Below are 23,543 nucleotides of genomic sequence, written 5' to 3'. Positions count from 1 at the left end.
GCAGACTTGGGGGAACTTGCCATAGCCATAGGCCTAACAACATACTTTGCTCAACTCAAAATTATGCACTGGATCTGGATCAGAAATTTTAGTGCAAAAATGCTGCGCATAGATCTCGACTACACAAATTCATACAAATACCTAACCCAGGGAACTGGCCGATCGAGATGGGGGTAGAAGGAGAGAACTTTCGTTTTTTGAGGTTCCAGTTTGTGCCCAGATGTCAGGAAACTGCCACTCGTTAGACCTTCATCCATACAATCGTTGTAAGTGCTTGATTTCTGTTTTAACTATTTATTCGGAGAATTATTTTGACCATACTTCACGCTTGTTAGGTGAGTATGCCAAATTACACTGTAATGTCCTGGGTTCCCTGGGTTAACAAATACCCTAATTCAGAGATGCCAAGTTCAAATATCAGCTATGCGTGAGATTTTCTGTGAATCTGAGTGAGATCACAGACATTGTGTACAAATGTATGGGGATAGGCTGTGTCTGTGATAGTTGCATGAGACAGAGATTTAAGGGGGTGAAAAAGAGTCCAAAATGCTCGAGTCTCGCGCATAATGCGTGAGACTTGGTAGCTCTGCTAATTTGACACCCATCAAACTCAGACTCCTGCCAGGTCACAACTGTCGTCTTCGATAATGATTCACTCATCATAATCCAGTTCACAATCAAATCAGTCATAAATTTTTAATTCCATCATCACAAGACAAGTGCAGTCCTGACAAAACATCATCAGATAAACTTCAATAACGTTAAAACTGTAGACATATTCCGCTTAAATAATTTGCCATAAATTGGGTTATCATAGGAGTGGCCCATCTTTTTAAATGTTTTTTTGGCTTCCAATAAAAAAAGGCACTGTACGGTAATATTCATAAACATGACTTGACATTCACATTGATTGGAGAAAAAATAGTGATTGAGACTCAACAAGAATGAGAGATGTCAGAATATCAGGCATATAAAATTTAAAATTAAGATATTCAGAATGTCATACTAAACATCAACTTCATAAACATATAGTCCCACAATTTTCGAATTCAAGAAATAACTTATTTCATAAAAAGAAGCTTCCTAAAATGCTATAATTTCACTAACCTTCCGATAGAATCCCCATTCAAAACACAGGGGCAGCGGCTTTTCGTGTCAGGCCTATGAGAAAACGTGTGTGTAAATCGCATACAGCTAGCTTGCCTGTACACAATTTACGCGCGCAGAAAATATACATGCAGTCTTGCCTAGGCCTCGAGAAATCAGTTTGGCTTGAGAGATCGAGCGAGGGAATAAAGGTAAACGAGCCTCACGAGTGTACACGGAAATAGTCGAGTCGAAGCGGCGCGAATTTACCAAGCGTTCAATTGGCTGTTCAATTTGATTCCGAATTTACGAGGGCATTCGGAAATACATTTTCCCTTTCGGCATGAGATCGGAAGGCTCAAACCAACCTGTAGGCCAACACAGCTGCTTGCAATCTGTATAGTAAATGATATGTCCCAAATAAATGTTGAATTGTTATTTTAGATGTACATCAGTGTGTATCAATTCAATTAGGTTCATTGAAATTACTATATAAGTAAATTATTCCATTAAAATGATACCATTTCCAACTAAAATGAGAATAAAATTGCCTTTTTCTTTCATTATAGGCCCACCTATATGCATATCAGACAATGGGCCTGAAAATAGCTTGGGTGTTGATCTTGCATGCATTGCCATTTTAATTTCTCACTAAAATGGCGGCAATATAGCATGAAATTCATATTACGGTGAATTTTAGAGCAGCAGACTAATAAGCAGAAAAGCGCAAAAGACCTCAGTAAAAGCTATGTAGTGGGTCTCCTAACATATGTGCCATTAATTGCTTGCAAGTCCCGGTATACATTTTTTTTTTTTTGGGGGGGGCAGAACATTTTTTTTCACATATGTGAAAAAAATGATAAAATGTTCTGCCCCCCAAGTACAAAAGTATGACAGCCTAAGGACTTGAAGGCAATGGCACATAAGGCATTTTAAAAATATATATATAGAGGCATATATGTTGGATGCTTAAAGGTCAAGTCCACCTCAGAAAAATATTGATTTGAATCAATAGAGTAAAATCAGACAAGCACAATGCTGAAAATTTCATCAAAATCGGATGTAAAATAAGAAAGTTATGACATTTCAAAGTTTCGCTTATTTTTAACAAAAAAAGGTATATGAACGAGCCAGTTACATCCAAATGAGAGAGTTGATGTCACTCACTCACTATTTCTTTTGTTTTTTATTGTTTGAATTATACAATATTTCAATTTTTACGAATTTGACGATTCGGACCTCTTTGCCTGAAGCACAAAATGTTAAAATAATGGAATTCCATGTGTTCAGGGAGGAATGAAACTTCATTTCACATGACAATGACAAGAAAATAAAAATATTTCATATTTCATATAATAAAATACAAAAGAAATAGTGACTGAGTGATGTCATTAGTTCCTCATTTGCATACCGACCGAGATGTGCATACTGTTTTGTGAAATTAAGCAAAACTTCAAAATGCCATATCTTTCTTATTTTACATCCGATTTTCCTGAAATTTTCAGTGTTATGCTTGTTGAATTTTTTATTAAAATCAAGTTTTTGTTGGGATGGACTTGTCCTTTAATATTCCCTGTTTAAATCTATTAAAGTGATATAAATCTGGGCATATAATATGTTTTTTTTCCCTATGGCTGATCAAGTTGAAAAACATCAAAATGATTTGCATCAAAATTTAGATTAATTCAGCACCAAGAAGTGCCTATATACAGGCATTTGAAAACATCTCAAATACCTTAAAAAGAAAATGAATCAAACAAATGAAAGAAATGTACAGAAAACTTACCAGATGTAAAATATACATAGGCATTAATTAATGTATTAATGATTTCAGTTTTAAAGCCAATCATATAAACAAAAGGAAGACGTCAAATTACTTTTTGTGTGAGGTATACACGCTATAAGCTTGTAAATGCTAATCTATATATCGGCCAATCAAAATAATGATACTACTTGAAGTTGAGGGTCTATTCCAAATTTCCTCCCTCTGCACCTCTCTCTCTCTCTTTCAACTTTCTCGATGGACCTCTTACCTCTCTCTCTCTCTCTCCTTTCTCTCACTTCTTTCATCCCCCCATGCTCAAACCTTTAAAAAAAATTATTACTAAAAATATTATTAAAATTTGACATCTCTATATTTCTTTATTTTTCATAAAAACCTAAAATAATGTGTTTTGTATATTCAAAATAGTATGCCACCATTAAACAATTATATAACGAGTAAAAATATATTACACCCCCCCAAAAAAAAAAGTATATACATTTTTTATCGAAAATGAATATTAACAGACATCACTATCATTATGATATCTTGATTTAATTCATTTAACCATCTCCATGTAAAACTATAATCATCAAACAAAAGAAAAATCATTGGACCAAGGATTATCCTTGAGGAATTCTGAATAAGTGAAATATTGAAGGGTAAATGACATCAATATATGAAATAGTAACTTGAGTGCAATCTTGTAAATCACTTTTAAATCAAGAATAAGGTAGATTTGTAATACCATAAGAGTTTAATTCTTGTAACAGAATTGAATGATCCATTGAATCAATTGCTTTGAGATCAAGGAATTAAGACACCAATAGTATGATATTTAGTTTTAAAAGAATTAATAATGTAATCATGTAAATTAATTACTGCCATTTCAATAGTTTTTTAAAGCCTAATTGATATTCATTTAATATTTTATTTGTTAGTAAAAATTCCTGAACTCCAGTCTACTACAGACTAATCTTTGTAATATTTTAGAGAAAAATAGGAAGAACAGATATAGTTTGATATGTCATGAACTCCTTTTTTGTATACTGGTGTAACTTTGGCTATTTTCAATTTCTATAACTATTCCAGTAGTGAGAGATAAATTGAAAATAAAGCGTAAAAGCCTGACAATACCATATATTCTTTTGTTCACAAGAGTAGGACTGATTTAATCAATGCCAAAATGACTAGATGAATTCATGCCTTTAACAATTGCTAATATTTTCTTTTTTTTTATTTAAAAAACATATAGTTATTACATCTTACAGACGAAAATTCAGATAATTGTCATCAATTTGAAGGGAGTTAGCTACAGACCAAACAAAATAATGTATTAAAATTATTAGAATATTTTCATCATGTAGATCTTTACAATTTAATGTAACATACAAGTACATTCTTATTGGACTTTCCAAGTAACTGATTTGTCATACTCAAACTCTTTCCATATTTCCTTTAAAAAGTTGAAATTTAAAGTTTATAATATTTTGTTTGTGCATATAGCGTATAAGTTTACTAACCGTGTTCCTGATCCTGGCATATCTTCTGTTATTATCATATGTACAGTTATCATGTTATCACAGTTATCAGTTATTTCTTGTATAATTTGTGATCATCATCATCATCATCACCATCATTATCATCATCATCATCATCACCACCATCACCATCATCATCATCAACATCATCATCACTTTTAATCATCATCATCACAATCATCATCATCATTACAGTAATATCACCATAATGATCAATTTCATAGGCATTTAAAGAGAAATCCAACCTCGTTCATTCACAAACAAAACACCTGAAAGAAATATGACAATGTCAGAGGAGCAGAATAAACAAGATCTAAAAGACAAGAAGGGAGCTGTGAATTATGAAATCTTGTGATTATGTTATTTGGAACTTATCTCTTGAATACATCAATATCATGATAGAGAAAAAGGAAATTTATCAACTTGTTTCAATAAATGGAATGATTTTGATCATTTTCCACAGTGGAAAGATGTATGCCTTTAGGTGAATGATACAGTTATGCTCATATGGAGTTTTTGGAGAGAAAAAATATATGAAAAAAAACTGCATATGATTTGTTTTAGATATGTGTAGACATAATATTTTTCAAAGGGGGGGGGGGTGGGCAAAAACTCCATATATATTTTTTCTTTCTTTTTAATTCAAATCATTCAAGGAAAAGAAGTGGTCAAATTTATTATAAAGTTAGTTCAATATTTGAGGCGTCTGAAGTAATTTTTACTGTTATCAGTGATCTCTGTTCTTAGCGGAGGAAGGAAACAAGAGAGAGAGAAGGTTGAAGAGGAGGGATTTGGTCACATTTTACAAGCATTTTTGGGGAAGTTTTGCAATTAAAAGGTATTTCTTATTATTCTTCTTCTTTTTGTGTGTGGCGGGCATTGTATCTGCCTTTTAAAGGACAGGTCCACCCAAACAAAAATTTGATTTGATTAAAAAGAGAAAAATCCAACAAAGCATAACACTGAAATTTCATCAAAATTGGATGTAAAATAATAAAGTTATGACATTTTAAAGTTTTGCTTAAATTCACAAAACAGTTATATGCACATCCTGGGTGGTATGCAAATGAGGAGACTGATGGCATCATCCATTCACTATTTCTTTTGTATTTTATTGTGAGAAATATGAAATATTCTAATTTTCTCCTTATTGTCAAGTGAAACGATTCCTCCATGAACATAAGGAATTAGCATTGTTTAATACTATATGGTTCAGTCAACTTGGTCCTTTTTGTCAAATCTGTAAAAAAATGAAAAATTGTATAATTCAAACAATAAAAAACAAGGGAGAATGAGAGAGGGACATCATCGACTGACTCATTTGGATGTCACTGAGTTGTGCATATCACTGTTTTGTGAAAAATAAGCGAAACTTTAAAATACCATAACTTTCTAATTTTACATCCAATTTTGATGAAATTTTCAGTGTTATGCTAGTTTGATTTTTCTCTATTTATTCAAATCAACATTTTTGGGGGGTGGACTTGACCTTTAAAGCACTTACCCAACTGAAACCAAGAATTTCCATCTCTATAAATAAGTTATCTTTATTCCAGATAATCATAGCACTTCCATTTCATCAGAAGGAATTCATTAAGAATGTTACATGTATTAAAGTTATTCACATAATACTACAAGTTTGTGCTCATCTCAAACATCATTGCATGTTTCAGTTAGAAATTCAAATCTAGCTTGAAATAAAAAAGATTTTTTCCTTTCTTTCTAGTACCAAATCAAATATAATTGTTTTGTTCGTTTCATGCACCATACTTTGGTATCAATATCACTTGGTAGTTTTCTGAGGACTTAAATTCAATTAAATCATAATGCTGTTGAAATTTGAGGATTTTCATATGATATTTTCCAAAATTGTAGGTTTCCTATGAGTCTGGTTTATTCAAAACTTTAATGGTACAGTTCCTGCTTTCACAAAAACATGGAATGTGCTTTAAAGCAGGGAAATACAAAAAAACCCTCTAAGTTTGAATAAATTGGGTAATCAAAAGTTATGTTTATTCATGTTTGAAAAAAACTTTATCAACATTTAAATTTGGGTCTGTGCCTTCATACTAACTGAAAGTTGTCACAAATTTGAAACCGACTTCGGGAATGACATACATTTCTTTGACCAATGGGGGGGGGGTGAATGTGCTGTAAAAAGGTATTTATGGCGATTTTCAGATGTAACACAGGCTTAGTTCTATAATCACTTTCTATTAATAATTCAGCCAAATTAGTCAAAACTTTCATTTACATGTTTCTTTGTTTTTTCTTCACAGCTTTCCTTCAAATCAACTTAATGAGGTTGGCTAGGTAACTTCACATTCAAGCTATAGAATGACATAACACAAAATACTGAATTTGAATAATAGTAAATATATTATATTGCATGATATACACTTTACATCATATATTTTACAGGGACATTAACATGAATCAATGCATCAAACAGTACATAAGAGTGAATGATTTCTGAGGTTTAGAAAATTAAAAAAAACATTTGTAAAGGGTTTCTCGTAATGAAAGAGAGTATTATTCTGGAATACAGACCAATTGTTCATTATTCCCCAGTTTCTATAGCAACCAAATTATTTGGAAAACAAAAATAAGAAAAAAGGTATCATGAAGAATTTTTACTTATTTATTTCCTTATTTTTGTCCTAAAAATATTCTCTATTCAATATCATGGGTATATATTGTTTTACAGTATGCCCTGTGGAATGTATTAATATACTGGCAATAAAGCTCAGAGTAAGACTTTATTTCAACAGCATGGGATTGTGTACATCTAACAGTGATATAAACCATTTAGTAAAAAATTTGCTGAAAAGGTGAAATCCTTCCAAATAAGTCCTAATCAAAAGATGAAACCAATGTATGAATCAGACAGATTTTGAAAATTTAAAGGGTAAAATTGTTCAATTTCATGTTAATAATAATAGCTGGATTTATAGCGCTTTTTGCCAGAGGATACAAAGCTCTGCTATCATTACCCTGGCTTTATCTCGAGCTACCATCACTGGAGCTCAGTGCATGCAAGAAATTACTCCTGCCGGGTACCCATTCACCTCACCTGGGTCGAGTGCAACACAGTGTGGATAAATTTCTTGCTGAAGGAAAACACGCCATGGCTATGATTCGAACCCACGACCCTCTGTTTCAAAGGCAAGAGTCAGAACCACTAGACCACGACGCACCCATTGTTCATTGAGAAATCAAACTATATAAGCTTTACATTATTGGAGGAAACTTGATGGATTCTCAACTGCAACAACTCATTATTTATGTTTACACCATTACCTGATCTCTATGATTAACTCATGACTTAATTCAATGCATTGATAAACAAGTGGAATGCCTCTGGCCGTCTCACCTGCATCACATGGTTCAATATAGCAGCAGTTCTCACTTTGAATACTACTCTAACTCGCACAAGATGTTCAGTGATACATGGTTACTCTTATGTCCACTTTTTATGAACTAGACCAATAAACTTACAGAGATATGATGGTTATTCAACAAAAAACCCCAACATGGCCAAAGTTCATTGACCTTACATGACCTTTGACCTTGATCATGTGACCTGCAACTCGAACAGGATGTTCAGTGATACTTGATTACTCTTATGTACAAGTTTCATGAATCAGATCCATAAACTTTCAAAGTTATGATGGTAATTCAACAGATACACCCAATTCGGCCAAAGTTCATTGACCTTTGACCTTGGTCATGTGACCTGAAACGCGCACAGGATGTTCAGTGATACTTGATTACTCTAATGTCCAAGTTTAATGAACTAGACCAATAAACTTTCAAAGTTATGATGGTAATTCAACAGATACCCCCGATTCGGCCAAAGTTCATTGACCCTAAATGACCTTTGACCTTAATCATGAGACCTGAAACTTGCACAAAATTTTCAGTGATGCTTGATTACTATTATGTCCAAGTTTCATGAATCAGATCCATAAACTTTCAAAGTTATGATGGGAATTCAACAGATATCCCCAATTCGGCCAAAGTTCATTGACCCTAAATGACCTTTGACCTTGGTCATGTGACGTGAAACTCATGCAGGATGTTCAGTGATACTTGATTAACCTTATGTCCAAGTTTCATGAACTAGGTCCATATATTTTCTAAGTTATGATGACATTTCAAAAACTTAACCTCAGGTTAAGATTTCGATGTTGATTCCTCCAACATGGTCTAAGTTCATTGACCCTAAATGACCTTTGACCTTGGTCATGTGACATGAAACTCTATTAGGATGTTCAGTAATACTTGATTAACCTTATGGCCAATTTTTATTAACTAGGTCCATATACTTTCTAAGTTATGATGTCATTTCAAAAACTTAACCTCAGGTTAAGATTTGATGTTGACGCCGCCGCCGCCGTCGGAAAAGCGGCGCCTATAGTCTCACTTTGCTTCGCAGGTGAGACAAAAACATTTTAAAACACAGATTTGAACAAGATCAATGTGAATAAAAATGGATTGGCTGTGAAAAAGTCATTAGAATTCCATTACAAATGCAGTATTTGTCCAATATATAAGGGGCAGCAAAGTACCAGTACAAGTTGTACTTAAAATTGCATCCCTATTAATGATGTACATGGAGGTGCAATAGCTCAGTCAGTAGAGCAGAGATTTTGGATTCCCAAATGGTGTCCTAGTACCCTTAACCCTATCTAGGCTGGGGTATTTTGGGAGTTCATATAGCGGGGGGGCTCCCAGGCCCCCTTGAGATCTCGGCTGTCGACCGCGTGATCGCGCCGAAAATTGGCACACGGGTTGTCTGGGACATAATCTACAAAATTGTACAGCAGTTTATTTCATGCAAATTGCTATTAAGTGATTATGCTAATTTATGCGTAATTAGTATGCGAAATCATACTTTTCACTCTAACTCCCTAAATAAAGCTCCAAATGTTCTAATTTTTGGTATACAAACTCTTTGTGGTGTTCTTAGCAAGTTTACATGAACAAAATTGCGATATCCAATCATTTTCTTATGGATTATATTTTTTTTTGCAATTTCTCATGTATTTCTTTGGTTTGTTTACCTTTTGCTTTTCATTGTTTTTTTCAATAAAATTTGTTGGGGACTCTTCTGAGATCATAAAAAGCATAAAATACATACATTTAGACCAGCAAAACTAAAAATAATCATACATTTATGATTTTTGGTTGAAAACACAATTTGCATTGACTTTGTACATGACCATTTCCTTTCCGGGCTGCACCGCTCAGGAATATAGTACCATTCCGGCGTCACTTCGACAACCATAGTTCCACACACATCCTCTGGTGGTCGTGCTAACATTAGAATGACAAATCCATTGATCAAATAACAAAATAAATGCCACATTCACTCACTTGATCAGAAGCGGGGGACACACGACTGATACATTAGAACTGATCTCCAGATGGTGTTAATTCTTCCGTACTTTGAATTATCTTTTTGAAGTGCGCAAGAATTAATATGAAATCTTTTTAACAAATCAGCTGAATACCCTGTCTCTGTACTCTATAACCAACTCACAGGATTGAATCATCATTTTCCAATTTACATTTTGACTGTGTTCATATAACTGTCTGTGACTACATCTTTTGAGATACCAGGGGCCCGTCTTACAAGGAGTTGCGATTGATCTGATCAATCGCAACTATGGAAAGCCAGCAAAGTCAACATATAAAATGCATGTTTGTTTAAAAAATTTTAGATATGAATGTATATCCATACATTTATTGATTTCTTGACAATTTGGTGTGTTCCCCTTTGTTTACAAAGGACATTTTGCAAATTTCCTGTAGAAAAAGTTATGATACTGATGGATTTCCATAGCTACAATTGATTGGATCAATCGTAAATCTTTGTAAGACGAGGCCCTGACTTATTCATCAACAGTGATTTCAAATAAGGGCCTGTATTCTGAACTTGGCATTCAATTTAAACTCTGGCTCCCATTTCATAAAGACTTACATAATAACAAATGCACAATATCCATAACAAGTTCACTATCAGCCAACCAAATTGAATGATTTCAGTAGCTTGAAACCTTTTTTTGCAAAAATGTTGTTATGATAACAAATTTTATGAAAAAAAGTCCCTGGTATAAATTTTTGGTGTACCTACAGATAGCTGATTGTAGTGCAAATTCTAAACAGTGCAATTTCAATTCATCAGCTATTCAGCTCATTTGACACACAAATCAATTACCACAGATTATTCATATCTGTAGTGGGAAATAGTTTTTCTGCATATTCAAGCATGAGCACAATAAACAGCCACAAAACAATGTATAAAACAAAGTCTAATCAGATCACTAAAGGCCTCCGCACACCTTATGTCTGTTCCCGATCCAATTTTGGAACAAATAGCATTTTGCTCATTTTCTGAAAATGTGAATGGAACATATCATTTTATTTGAGGTTAAAATTAATCAAAAGAATACTAATATAACCATTTTGAAAGATTGCAAGCCTATATTTTGGATTAAAGGCCAAATTAGTTTCAAATCTTGGCCAATTGTACAACTGCTATGACGTCATTACGACTAGATATTAAATGTGCTTTTATTCTAAGAAGGATGATAGCATAGTCACAGATTTGAACATAGGTATTCGTACAATGATTTAGAACATTACGCGGCAGGATATTCCAAGTCTCAATATTAGCATCAAATTCTACTGCATTTTATTCTGAAATCGGGTCACAGACCAATTGTAAGGTGTGCGGTCGCCTTAATACTCCCATATGCCCACATGAGCCATTTTTTAATACGATCAACTTTATAGATTGCAAGAACAAGATAATTAGATGTATGTAATGACATCTGTGACCAAGGAAATTGTAAATCCCAACTTAATGAGATCATCCTCAGTCAAGTCTAAAGTTGATCCCTTAAATGGGTTCAATTATCACAAGAATGAGACATTTCAGGAAAGACCTCTGACATTTCACCTTGTGACCCCTAAATGTAATAAGATCACAGTCATATGCGTAAATGAGTTCAGTTAAAAGTTGGTCCCTTTAACGATTCTTTAAGATTCACAAGAATAAAAATAATTTCAGGTAAATAGTGACCTTTGTACCCTTTGATTCCTACCTTATGACCCCAAACTCACATAATCATAATTAACACATTCTCGTAACATCATCCAATGTAGATGTAACACTTTTCATCAGAAAAAAAATATACAAAGTTGGCACTGAAAATAGTGGTGAATTTCATGGAGAGAATGCTCATTAAGCCCCCCTCCCCCGGAAGAATGAATTGTCTTATTCCTTCAGGCTAAACATAGAGATGAAATGGTTCTGATGGCCAATGTGTTCCCTTTCTTCTCGCAAAATGAATAGAGCAATGGGTTAATTCACTGATTACTGAATGATATCATTCTTATTCTCACAGTCTCAGCACAGGGGAGAAATAGTTCTTGTGGTCAATAAATTAAATGCAGCTCCTTTCTTCCAATCCGAATCAACCTTCAGAGCTTTTCACAATGTTTCATTGTCTTTTGAGTCTGTCAAATGTCTGGCTGACAATCAGAATATCCTTTTCTTTAGAATGTATATCACTGTGGCAAGAAAGAGGGCTAGGGCAAGGAATATGAGCAACTTGTCCGTCATTTCGCGACGTCCGTATTTGGTGAGGAGATTTCGGCTGGTCTGAATGACTCCTGCCATTCCTTTGAATTCTTCATTTGTTTCCTGGATTCTATTTGATGATGTCACTGTTGATAAAAAGGCAAAGGAGGAAAGTAGAGACCTATTAAAGCATTAAAAGATACGTAAACTAGTGATGTCTTAATATAAGTATGAATTTACTCCAGAATGTTGTTCCTATTCTTATTTTTTTTTAACTGATGCACCATTAGATGAGCCTATTGTTTATTATTGTTTGTAATCTACCAATCATGGATTATCTGCGGAGTACTTGGTCTCAAATTAAAAAATAGAATTTATTCTCACCACATGAGTGTCAAATGTGATATTAATAATTTTTAATGATTGTAATATCTGTCTCTGAATTTTTTTTCTTTCTGGCATACATTCTTTAGGAAATGATGGTTCCACAGAGATTGAAGGAATTTGCCCAGGATACCAACAATATTCCACTTTATTTATTTTGCAATTTAAAATAGATTTTTCAGAGTAACATTACAAATGAAACATCCAGATGTGCATGCAGACTGGGTATTGTTTAGTTAATCCAGAAATAAGTCATTGCCTACTGAAATAAGGTGGTCCTAGTACAAAGTCTATGGGAATTTCAGAATTCAGCCATAAGTGGGTTAATGAAATACTAATAAAATATCAACAGGGGCCTGTTGCATATAACTTTTTACCTAAGAAAACTCTGGTTGTTTTTACCAGAGTTTTTGCCCTGTGTTAAAATCAATGGCAGAAATTAGACTAACCTTAGTTTTCAGTTTTTACCAGAGTTTTCTCAGGTAAAAAGTTTTATGCAACAGGCCCCAGAAGTAGATCCCCTGGAAAGAAATGTCCATTCAATTTTAAACATGGTATTAAACCAGTCTAGCGCAAAATTAAATACGGTATCTCTGAAAAATTCAAGAGGGATGATTATACTGACCTAATGTTTGGTTTGTTAGGTTACTCCTCTCTACATTGTCTGCCATCATACGATTAAGGCTCTGAAGACTTTCTGTAATACTACTTGCTGTTTTAGCTAGGTCTTCCTTATTTTTCCTACATAGATAAAAGCAGAAGATGTATATATAGTTAATTATCTGTCTTTTATAGGTAAAAGGCACCTGCAATGCAACTGCAACCCAACTGCATTATCTTGGCTGGAAAGAGACCTTGCACTGTGAACTCAAGGAAAGTGCAATGCACTGTACTATTTTAGGCAGAAGAAACATTAATTTCTCCCTATTAAGTGCAGTTAGTAGCATATATTGTTTGTACATTATATACTACATTCTAACTATTGTGTTACGAATAGCTTAGTTACGATTGTGATAAAGTGTTGAAGTGTAGTTGCCATCACTTGCAGTGATAGAGCTTTTGTATTTTGCTTAATCACTTCAGCTCATCGAGGCACTCTCAATTATTTTGGGAACACCCAAAGTAAGGGTGCATTGGCCCTCAAATTTTTTGTTCCAAATTCCCCCATTTGTTTCTTTCACATGCAGTGACAGTGAAATTCCTATGTGATGTAACCACAATTAACTTGAATGAGCAAGATTAAGATACAAGCATGCAGTTTATTTACATGCTAGCAGTAAAGCAAGTATCGACTTGAGCGTGTGTTTCCTCCAGGAAGCGTTGATGTTTATACCAAAAATATTTCTCATAGAGACATAAAAACATTGTTTTCTTACAATAAACCTACAGTTATCCACCTCTTAAAATCGGATGGTGAGACTGAGACAAGCTATCACTTGCTGTTTGATAAACAGGTATATGATATCTTTCATCGGCTTTTCTTTTGAAACATAGCTAAGTCCTGGTAAAATATACCATTCTTACTCTTCCTCAATCAAATTGTTTGAAAAGTCATAGGGCGATTCCACACTAGAACTTCAAAAATATCATAAATTTCAACATGCTTTCAATAAGTCATAAGTAGTGTAATATTTTACTATGATACCTAAATTTTATGAAAATTATGAGTTTTAATGAAAAGTGAAGACAAATATAGTTTTTTGGGGGGAGAACAATGGAATTTTAAATTTTCAATAATTTTGCTCATTGAATAGTCAAGTACAAATTCCACCTGAAACAATTATTTGCAAAGCAAGAGAAGATTGAAAATATTGCAGGTCAATAGAATAATATATCATTGATGGTTCCAAATAATATCTACAACATTTTCATGATCCATAATAGGGGCAGCCTTGATTTTTCCGAACCTATTTTTGGTAATGTCCCGTACAACACATGACAATGCAAAAGTTTTTCCTACAATTTTATTTTTGATGATGCAATTTCATAAAATGAGTTTCTCTTTGTTTGACCCATGGGTGATCGATTTATCCCATAAGGATCTAATTACTGCCCTTCATTTTTCAATTATTGTCCTATTAAAAAATGTCCCGTACGACACACAATATAATAATGCATTTAATTGCAGGATTTGGATTCAGAAACCATAAATAGTAGGCATATTTAAATTCATTTAATTGATTTAACATTAAGTGAACTGAAAAAGTACTTTGTTTATCTCCACAGAACATGAAATAGGTGATTCTAAACATTTTAATTGATTTCATGTAGGCTTATACTTTTGTGAATCCCTTCAGCTAAATTGGTGATTTTCACTGATCAGAGCAGGTTAATTTATTTTCATTGAGCAAGAAAAGAAAACTTTTATAATTATTTCAACCTAGCCGGGAAGATGACTCCCTCTTGCATGCTAACGTGGAATTATTATAAGATGTAAAAAAAAATACATATCAATCATCATGATCATCTATTTGGACTTCCCTTGATGATCACTATTTTTTATATACAGTATTGAAACTCCTTACTTTTTTCAAGTTGTAAAAAAATCTGGAAAATAAGACAAACCATATGGTTTCATGAAATGCAGATGGGTTTGAAAAAGTAGAATCGCATTTCTTTAGAAAAAAAATTGTGACCAAAAAAAAGCAAAAAAAGTGACAGTTGTGACATATATCATGAAGATATACATTTTATATAAAAAATCATAACATCATCATTTTAGCCCCATAATTTATACAAAGTTTCATTCATTTATTGTTTAAATAGTGTTTGGAAATCATCAATTAGTTCCCTAAAATATAACTTCACACGAAACCTGAAGTTTTTCAGCTCGTAAAAATGCTGTGAACACTTGTACATTTCCCATCATGAAAAAAATTATAACATATTGCTCCCAATTGTATATATTGAGGTTACTTAATTGTATTGTCCTGAATGACTGCTTATTAAAAGATTATTCATAAATAAGCAAGAATTTAGGGGTAATGCTCCTTCTGATTGATAAAAAGTTCATGTTTATTTATTCAGGCTGCCCAGTACAACACGCAAGTGCCTGTACAACACACAAGTGTCCCGTACGACACACATGTGTCCCGTACGACACAGAAGTGTCCTGTACGACACACAATTGTCCCGTACGACACATTATTTTGTTTATGATATATTGACAGAAATATTCACCTAATAGCGGTTTCTAACCTAATGAATATCTTAGTTTGATGGGATTATCATTATCATCAACCAAATAATGTGATTGAAGAAGTCAAAGTGACATAAAGTAAGAAAGTTTGGCTTCAATTTAGAGATGTCCCGTACGACACATTTTGAATGTCCCGTACGCCACAATGTTCTTGAATATTATAATTTGCTTTATTTATTCATGAATGTTTATTTTGCTTTCTTTTATAAATGTGTTTGTTCTTGGGTAATTGAGTGTCAATTTGAGTTCAGTTTCTATGAAATTTATCTGCCCAACTCACAGACTTTTGAGTACAAACTTCAGGTTTCTAAAAAAGCCACTTTTTCTGCGTCCGTACTATTTTTAATCTGTATTATACAGGATGTGAATTCAAGTCATGTTAAGTCTTGGTTTTTCTTACACTCTGGTATTAGTTGATGACCACCTATAGTTACTGGAATATTTGTTGTTTTTTCTTGTCAGAAACTGTCAAATGTTCTCTAAATGTCCCGTACGACACGTATGGAATCACCCCATACAAGAAACCGTACCTTTTCCTGACTTCTGGATCTTCTTGTCCTTTCATCAGATCATTTCTTTGGTTTCTATCGATCTCCATCTTGCAGCTTAGGTTGGCTTGCCTTATAGCAGTCTGGGTGCTAACAGAAATCAGATAATAAACAGTATATATTGACTGCTCGCTTAATCACATATGCTTTCCAAAGTTAATTAATAAATTCAAAAAACTTGCTTAAGATGACCTTCAAAATATAAGATTGTCTAATTCAAATAAGTTTTCTAGACCAGATTAATCCATATCTCCACCAAACCTATATCAAATTTCTATGAAAATGCTGATAAATTTCTCTAGTCCCAAAATACTGGACTTCGGCATAGACACTTACAAATACAGAATTACAGGTAATTCTTATATCCATTATGAGCATGTACAGGCCTATACAGTAATATTCAAAACTTACTTTCTGAGTTGTTTTCTGTAATGATCTGCTTCCTTGAGTAGTCCTATTCTGTCAGTTTCTTTGTCTTGCTCTTTGCCAATCTTCTCTAGCTCCTTATATTAAAATATAATCAAACAAAATGCAATGAATTTTCAAACATACTGTCAAAGATATATTAGTATTACTCTCCTTTCACAACTAAAGTGAGATGAATTGAACGAACGCAGAAAATCAAGCAAGGATTACACAATCTAAAAAAAATAAAAATCAGATGTAAATATATTAATTTTGACATTCAAATTTCCACTTAATTTCCCAATTATATGCACATTCTAGTCCGTCTGAAAATGATAGAACTAATGAGGTCATATCCTCACTATTTATTTTATTTTATCATGAAATATCATAATTTCAATAGTTGGTTGATTTGATGAGAAATAAATTCTTGATTAAATAAATGCAGATTTTCCTATATTTTCAGGGTAGAGTGAAACTATAATTTCCATTACAGGAGCTAAGAATTTAATATTTCCAGTAAAAATACAAGGAAAAATTGAGCGTGTGATTGCTACTCTGGTCTGGTGTGCATATGAGCAGTGTTGTGCATATAGCTGTGTTGTGAATTGGAAAAAAAAATTCAAATGCCATAACTTTCATATTTCAAATTAAATTTGACTTGAATTTTCATTGCTAGGCTTGTTTTATTTCCATGCCTTCGCCCATCATAGGAATTGTTTTAGGGTTATCTGTCAGTTTATCTGTCCTATTTTAAATTCATGGTCATTATTCTTAACAAACTGTTTCACAGATCAACATCAAAATTTAGGTCAAGCATGTATAGGAGAGATAATGATCTGATTAAAGTTTGGAGTCACAATGTCCAAGGACAAAAGTCACAGAAGACACCGTGGGATCTTGATAATGTGAAAACTTATGACCAACTTGAGTTCTATATGACAAAAAAATATTTATTGATTAGATATTTAAAGGACAAGTCCACCCCAACAAAAACTTGATTTGAATAAAAAGAGAAAAATTCAACAAGCATAACACTGAAAATTTCATCAAAATCGGATGTAAAATAAGAAAGTTATGGCATTTTAAAATTTCGCTTATTTTCAACAAAATAGTTGTATGAACGAGCCAGTTACATCCAAATGAGAGACTTGATGACATCACTCACTCACTATTTCTTTTGTATTTTATTACATGAAATATTTTCATTTTCTCGTCATTGTCATGTGAAATGAAGTTTCATTCCTCCCTGAACATGTGGAATTTATCAAATTCCTAAAAATTGAAATATTGTATAATTCAAACAATAAAAAACAAAAGAAATAGTGAGTGACGTCATCAACTCTCTCATTTAGATGTAACTGGCTCGTTCATATAACTATTTTGTTGAAAATAAGCGAAACTTTGAAATGTCATAACTTTCTTATTTTACATCCGATTTTGATGAAATTTTCAGCATTGTGCTTGTCTGATTTTTCTCTATTGATTTAAATCAACAATTTTCTGAGGTAGACTTGACCTTTAACTTCTTAAATTTGTTTCCTTCATGATACCAACCTGCCCTCAAATCTTACCTCTATTCTTTGTTTACATATGGCAGTCTCTGCTTTGATTCTCACATTGATATTGTCTAGAATCTCCATGGTCTTGCAATTACTCCTCAGCTCCTGAAATAAAAAAAAATAATTATAATGGTGACACAACATTTGCTCCTGCGAAAATTGCTCAGTGCTTAATTTTGTCTGGGTTAGAGTTGCAATAGGAATTTATGTTAGGTTCAGTGTAAGGTAAGGTTAAGCCCGGCAGGGTTGAATTTGGTCTATCGATTTTTTAAGGATGTCTGATTCTGTTTCTGAGGAATAGAGTAGAAAATGATCCAAAAACATTTAAAATTATTCAAGGCAAGAGTATAGACCCAGTATGAATTCCACTTGAACTGTACAGAGTTCAGCGCTAAAGCAGTTTCACACCTGCTAGCATGTATTTCGCCAAGGCTACAGCACGCATATTGCGATATGATCGAGGGATCTACACGAGATCGGTCTGATAAGAAACCTTGAAATTTTCACCTTTTTTTAACCAATGTTTGGAACCTTCATACGCATTAGGTGTTTGAAGGTTCAAATATCAATAAAATTCACTTATAAGCCGATTTCACCCTGTAAGTATGGATTTCCTAGGGAAATCCATCCGGGTGTGGAGGTCTTGCTTATGCATATATATAGAAGGCTCCATGATGAAGTATATGTCAAAAATATAATAAAAACATCATCATGGAGTCCTCAACTTAGGCTTAGACGGTTCAAGGCTCCATGATCATGATGATAAAGAAGTATGTGTCAAAATATTAAAACACATCATCATGGAGTCTCATACTTTAGTCATAGATCAAGAGCTTTGGTCTCTGTTAATGTTGGTTGTTCCGCTATGCTCTATTGGCTCCACTCACCAAATACAGAGACCGAAGTTCTAACTCTATCTGTACAAGGACTCAATGGCCATATGTTTATGTACCGGTATTATTACGTTCGGATAAACGTGATAAAACTGGGAAGTGAATTTGAGCGACAGCCGAAGTTAGACACTGTTTTTTCGGCATAATTGTACTTGATGCCCCAGGGGACATCAACTTTTTTACCTTGATTCGTGAATCCTCGACCCAACCTTGTTTATCATCGGCGAGTTGATATCCATCCGTGCGTGATTCGGTTGATCGCGCAACAAATAAAGTAATTGGGGGCATCAAGTGCAAGTAATATAAGAGAGACGAGCTATAGCTCTCAAGGTTAATTTTGCCAACAAGGTTAATTTTTGCTACAAGGTTAATTTTGTTGAAATTTTCGGGGGCATCAAGTACAAGTAATAATAGAGAGATTATTCTCTAGCTATCAAGGTTAATTTGAATCGACGCTGTTATGAAGGCTTGCCCGGCTAGAAAATAGAAAAAGAGGGGGAAAATGGGGTTAGTGGAATGTAAACTTCTGAATAAATGTGCTGAATAACTGGAATATTTGGGGGCATCAAGTACAAGTAATATAAGAGGATAGACGAGGAGGCAAGGATGCGCGCTCATCTAGATGCACCTGTTTGCGCATTTGTCACATCTCATATGGGGTGCGCCATGGATATGTTATTAGAGGTAAGTAATATGCGCTTTTATAAGCCAATAGAATATATTCGTTTTGCGTAGAGAAAAACATATCAGAATTTTTGTTTGATCGGTTCCACTATTTGAATCATTCTACGGTAGTCCACCATGGCGTTCCAGGGGAAATGGGAGGATCCAAAAACTGCAACCACATCGTATTTTCAGAATCCATGGAATTTCTTCGGATTATTTGGGGACAAAAGAGAGGATAATTTGGCCGAATGGATGATGGAACATGGGTTTATTGTAAGATCAATGAAGTGCGAGGTTTGCAATGAAGATTGCAAAATGATAACCAAGGAAAGCCACCGTTTTTATGTGTGGAGGTGCAGAGGAAGTAAGGATAATTCACATGATCGAAGCTACACCTCAACAAGATTCTCATTCTTCGAGAACACCAGGTTTGATGTCCGGGACATATTGGTATTTATTTGGTTTTGGGCACTTTAAGTTTGCGAACTGCATCTATTATGTCTGGTATGTTTTATAGCCACACTCCTGTCAATTGGGCGAAGTATATACAAGATCTGCCAGTTCATGTTTGATCTCTATTATAAGAATAGCCGGAACAGCTACAAGTTTTCAGGGGATGTCGAAATTGACGAGAGTTTGTTTGGAAGACGATGCAAGTATCACAAAGGAAACCCTAACCTCGGCCAGATGGATATTTGGAATAGTTGAAAGGTCAACCAATAACATCGTTCTATATCCTGTGGATCATAGAGACAAGAAAACCTTGATCACATTAATTGAGAGACATGTTGAAAAGGGGGCAAGAATTTTCAGTGACGGATGGTCGGCCTACGCAAATCTGAACAGCATAGGATACGAACACTTCACAGTTTGCCCCAAATACTCATTCAAAAAAGAATACAGAAATGTAGTCACTGGAGAAATAATAAGTGTGAATACCAATAGAATAGAGGGTGCCTGGCCTGGAAACACGCAAAGTCACACTTTAGACGAATAACTCGGAATCACTCGGAAATTTCGAAGCTCACCTTTCAGAAATAATTTGGCAAAATCGAATGATTGGCCAGAACAATGCAATCACCTCTACATTAAAGCTTATCAAAAACTACTATCTGGGCACAAACGTACTGGAACCTCAAAAAAAAAACGAAGAAAAGTTCTCTCCTTCTACCCCAGTCTCGATCGGCCATTTCGTTACGATTCATAACAAAAATGGCCGATCGAGACAGGGGTAGGACTCTAGGAGAGAACTTTTCGTTTTTTTGAGGTTCCAGTTTGTGCCCAGATGTCAGGAAACTGCCACTCGTTTAATACGAATAGACCTTCATCCATATATCATAAATTATAATCGTGGTAAGTGCTTGATTTCTGTTTTAACTATTTATTCGGAGAATTATTTTGACCATACTTCACGCTAGTCAGGTGAGTATGGTCAATTACACGTAAGGTCCTGGGGTGGTATTCTGAAAACGTTCTTATCTTTGTTCTTATCTTTTATCTTATCTCACTGAGATAAGAAGACGCTAAAATCATTGCAAATCGGTATTCTGAAAATCTTCTTAACGCGTTCTTATCTCTGTAAGGACTGCCCCCTTCTTATCTCCAACACGCCCATTTTTAAGATTTTACCAATCAAAATGCGTTTTATATTGGCAGTTTAACCAATAGAAGCGTTCCTTATGTGAAGAGAATATCATGGGCGCTGCGCGTACACTGTTTCTGGCGCATTGCGCGAAATAGGCATTTTATACGCAATGACTGATTTTATTATTTTGAGACGTCCACGTGCACAAAATAAAGAAAGAAAAAAGTAAATAAAGCAGGTACGAATAAAGAATAAAATATGAAGAAAGAAAGTAAGTAGGTATTAAAGTAAGAAGACAGAAAAGGGTCAGAATGAAGCAGAAAAAAAGATGAAAGGAACAAAGCAGAGAATAATGGAAAAAAGAGTAAACGAAAGAAAGCAAGCGAAAAGGACTTAAAAATAAAAAAGAAAGAAAAATAGAATGAATAAAAGAAGGAAAAGGAAGAAAGAAATACAACAATTATCAATGACAAAGTGAAGGAACAAAAATGAAAAAAGAAAGAAAAGAAAGAAACTATAAGGAACACACATAAAAAAAGAAAAAGGTCAAACTAAAAAGATAAAAAAAAGTAACAAGGAACCGAAAAAGAAAAAAGTCTAAAAAACGGATAAAAGAAAGTTAGAAAGAAAAAAAGAAAAAAAAGGAGAAAAAGGGAATAAAAATGTAAAAAGTGAAGGAAGAGAAAAAAGGGAAAATGAAACAAAGAAGTAAAATAGAGAGAAAAAAAATGAAAGGAAAATTAACGCAAACATGAAGACTACAAAAAGATAAAGGAAAGAAAGGTAAATTCAAAGAAAGAAAGAAAGAGAAAAAAAAGCGAAAAGGGAAAATAAAGAGTTAAGAGAAGAAAGGCAGAGAGAAGAAACAAAGTAAAGAAAAAGAGTAAATAAAGAACGAACGAAAAAAGAATGAGCGACGAAATAAAGAAAAAAAAAGAAAGTAAAAAAGACACAAAAATTTAAGAAAGCAGAAATAAAATAAATTAAGAAAGAAAAATTAAGAATTATTAAAGGGAAGGAAGCAAAAGGGGGAAAAATAAAATGAATGATTTAAAAAAGGAAAAGCATATATAAAAACGAAAGAATGGAAGAAAAAATAAGGAAGAAAAATAAAAAGATTACACAAAAGTGAAGGAAGAAAGAAACAAAAAGGAAAAGCATATACAAAAACGAAAGAATGGACGAAAAAATAAGGAAGAAAAATAAAAAGATGACAAAAAGTGAAGGAAGAAAGAAAGGAAGAGAAAAGAGGGAAAAATCAGAAATAAAGACTCAGTAGGTATAAAGAAACAAGAAAGGGATAAAACGAAAAGGGAAAATAAAAATGGAAGAAAAATGAAGTATAAATGAAACAAAGCAAAAGAAAAAAAAAAGAAATTAAAAGATTTAAACAGAACAAAAGAAAAGATATAAATGAAGAATGAAAGAAAAGAAGAAAGACATGCAGATAGAAAGGAAGAAAGACAGACAGATAGAAAGGAAGAAAAAAAGAAAAAAGGGATAGAAAAAAAGAGACGGGCAAAATAAAGGGTGAATGAAATAATTAAAGAAATGGTGGGAGTAATACTTGTGGTTACATATTAGTGGCCATCGATTTTAAGCGAGAAAGAACGCGGACGTCGTGAGATGTGATAAGCCTCTAGCTAACTTAAATATTATCTTAAATACCGTGAAAGATAAGAAAGAAAAAAGATAAGAACGTTTTCAGAATACTCACTTATCTTGATTTTGTTCTTATCTTTTTAGCGCACTTTTGTATTATATGCGCGAGTGGTAAATTTACGCGCTCAGCATAGGATGGAAAGCAAGATAAGAAAAAGATAAGACCAAAAGATAAGAAAAAGATAAGAACGTTTTCAGAATACCAATTTGAGATCATGACGTAGATAAGAACAAAATTAATATAAGAACGTTTTCAGAATACCGCACCTGGGCTCCCGCCCGCTACGCGGGCGGGAGTTCCCTGGGTTTAATAGGAAGGTATGTGGGACTGTTTAAAAAGACAGTAGGGTCCTAGGCCCTATTCCCAGGGAGCTCCCGCCCGCTGTGCGGGCGCGCGTGCGGGCGGGAGCTCCCTGGGCCGGGTTAAGTAGGCCCTAGCAATAGAATCGCATAGCAATATTATAAACTTATTGTACGATGTAGAAAATTAGGGATAAAATATAATTCTCATCAAATAATCGTAGAAATCAACGATTAATTGTAGTACGTGAACTTACCTGAGCATATGAATTGATCTGTAAGTCATGTTTGACGATTTCTTGAACACAAGTTCTAATTCTCACAGCGTCTAAAGCCATCTTAACAAATTTTGTCAATAC

General features: G+C 33.8%; 2 protein-coding genes across 2 annotated transcripts in view; both read right to left on the bottom strand.

The window, feature by feature from the left end:
- Window positions 1-1,259, bottom strand: part of LOC121425012 (histone-lysine N-methyltransferase NSD2-like) — a 35,483-nt gene extending 34,224 nt beyond the window's left edge. Inside the window, exon 1 of the mRNA XM_041620943.1 lies at window positions 1,108-1,259. The gene's annotated coding sequence lies outside the window, so the exon portion shown is untranslated. The remainder of the gene's footprint in view (window positions 1-1,107) is intronic.
- Window positions 1,260-11,652: 10,393 nt separating this feature from the next.
- On the bottom strand, window positions 11,653-23,541 carry LOC121425119 (vesicle transport protein SEC20-like). Its single transcript, XM_041621104.1, has 6 exons — window positions 23,442-23,541; window positions 18,091-18,183; window positions 16,523-16,614; window positions 16,094-16,201; window positions 12,990-13,105; window positions 11,653-12,126 (listed from the first exon to the last, which is right to left on the bottom strand). The coding sequence occupies exons 1-6, from the start codon at window positions 23,520-23,522 to the stop codon at window positions 11,939-11,941; spliced, it is 678 nt and encodes a 225-aa protein (XP_041477038.1). The 5' UTR covers window positions 23,523-23,541; the 3' UTR covers window positions 11,653-11,938.
- Between the last annotated feature and the right edge of the window lie 2 nt (window positions 23,542-23,543).

Source organism: Lytechinus variegatus, chromosome 12 (assembly GCF_018143015.1).
Source record: "Lytechinus variegatus isolate NC3 chromosome 12, Lvar_3.0, whole genome shotgun sequence".
In the NCBI taxonomy this organism is placed as follows: Eukaryota; Metazoa; Echinodermata; class Echinoidea; order Temnopleuroida; family Toxopneustidae; genus Lytechinus; species Lytechinus variegatus.
Note: the sequence above shows the minus strand (reverse complement) of the source record. Positions and strands in the feature narration are given on the sequence as shown.

Excerpts from the sequence above, each read along its gene's own strand:
- LOC121425119 (XM_041621104.1), bottom strand. The coding sequence starts at position 23,522 with ATGGCTTTAGACGCTGTGAGAATTAGAACTTGTGTTCAAGAAATCGTC. Across the intron at positions 18,184-23,441 it reads AGATCAATTCATATGCTCAG|GAGCTGAGGAGTAATTGCAA; the intron begins GTAAGTTCACGT and ends TTTTTATTTCAG. Across the intron at positions 16,202-16,522 it reads TACAGAAAACAACTCAGAAA|CACCCAGACTGCTATAAGGC; the intron begins GTAAGTTTTGAA and ends GATTTCTGTTAG.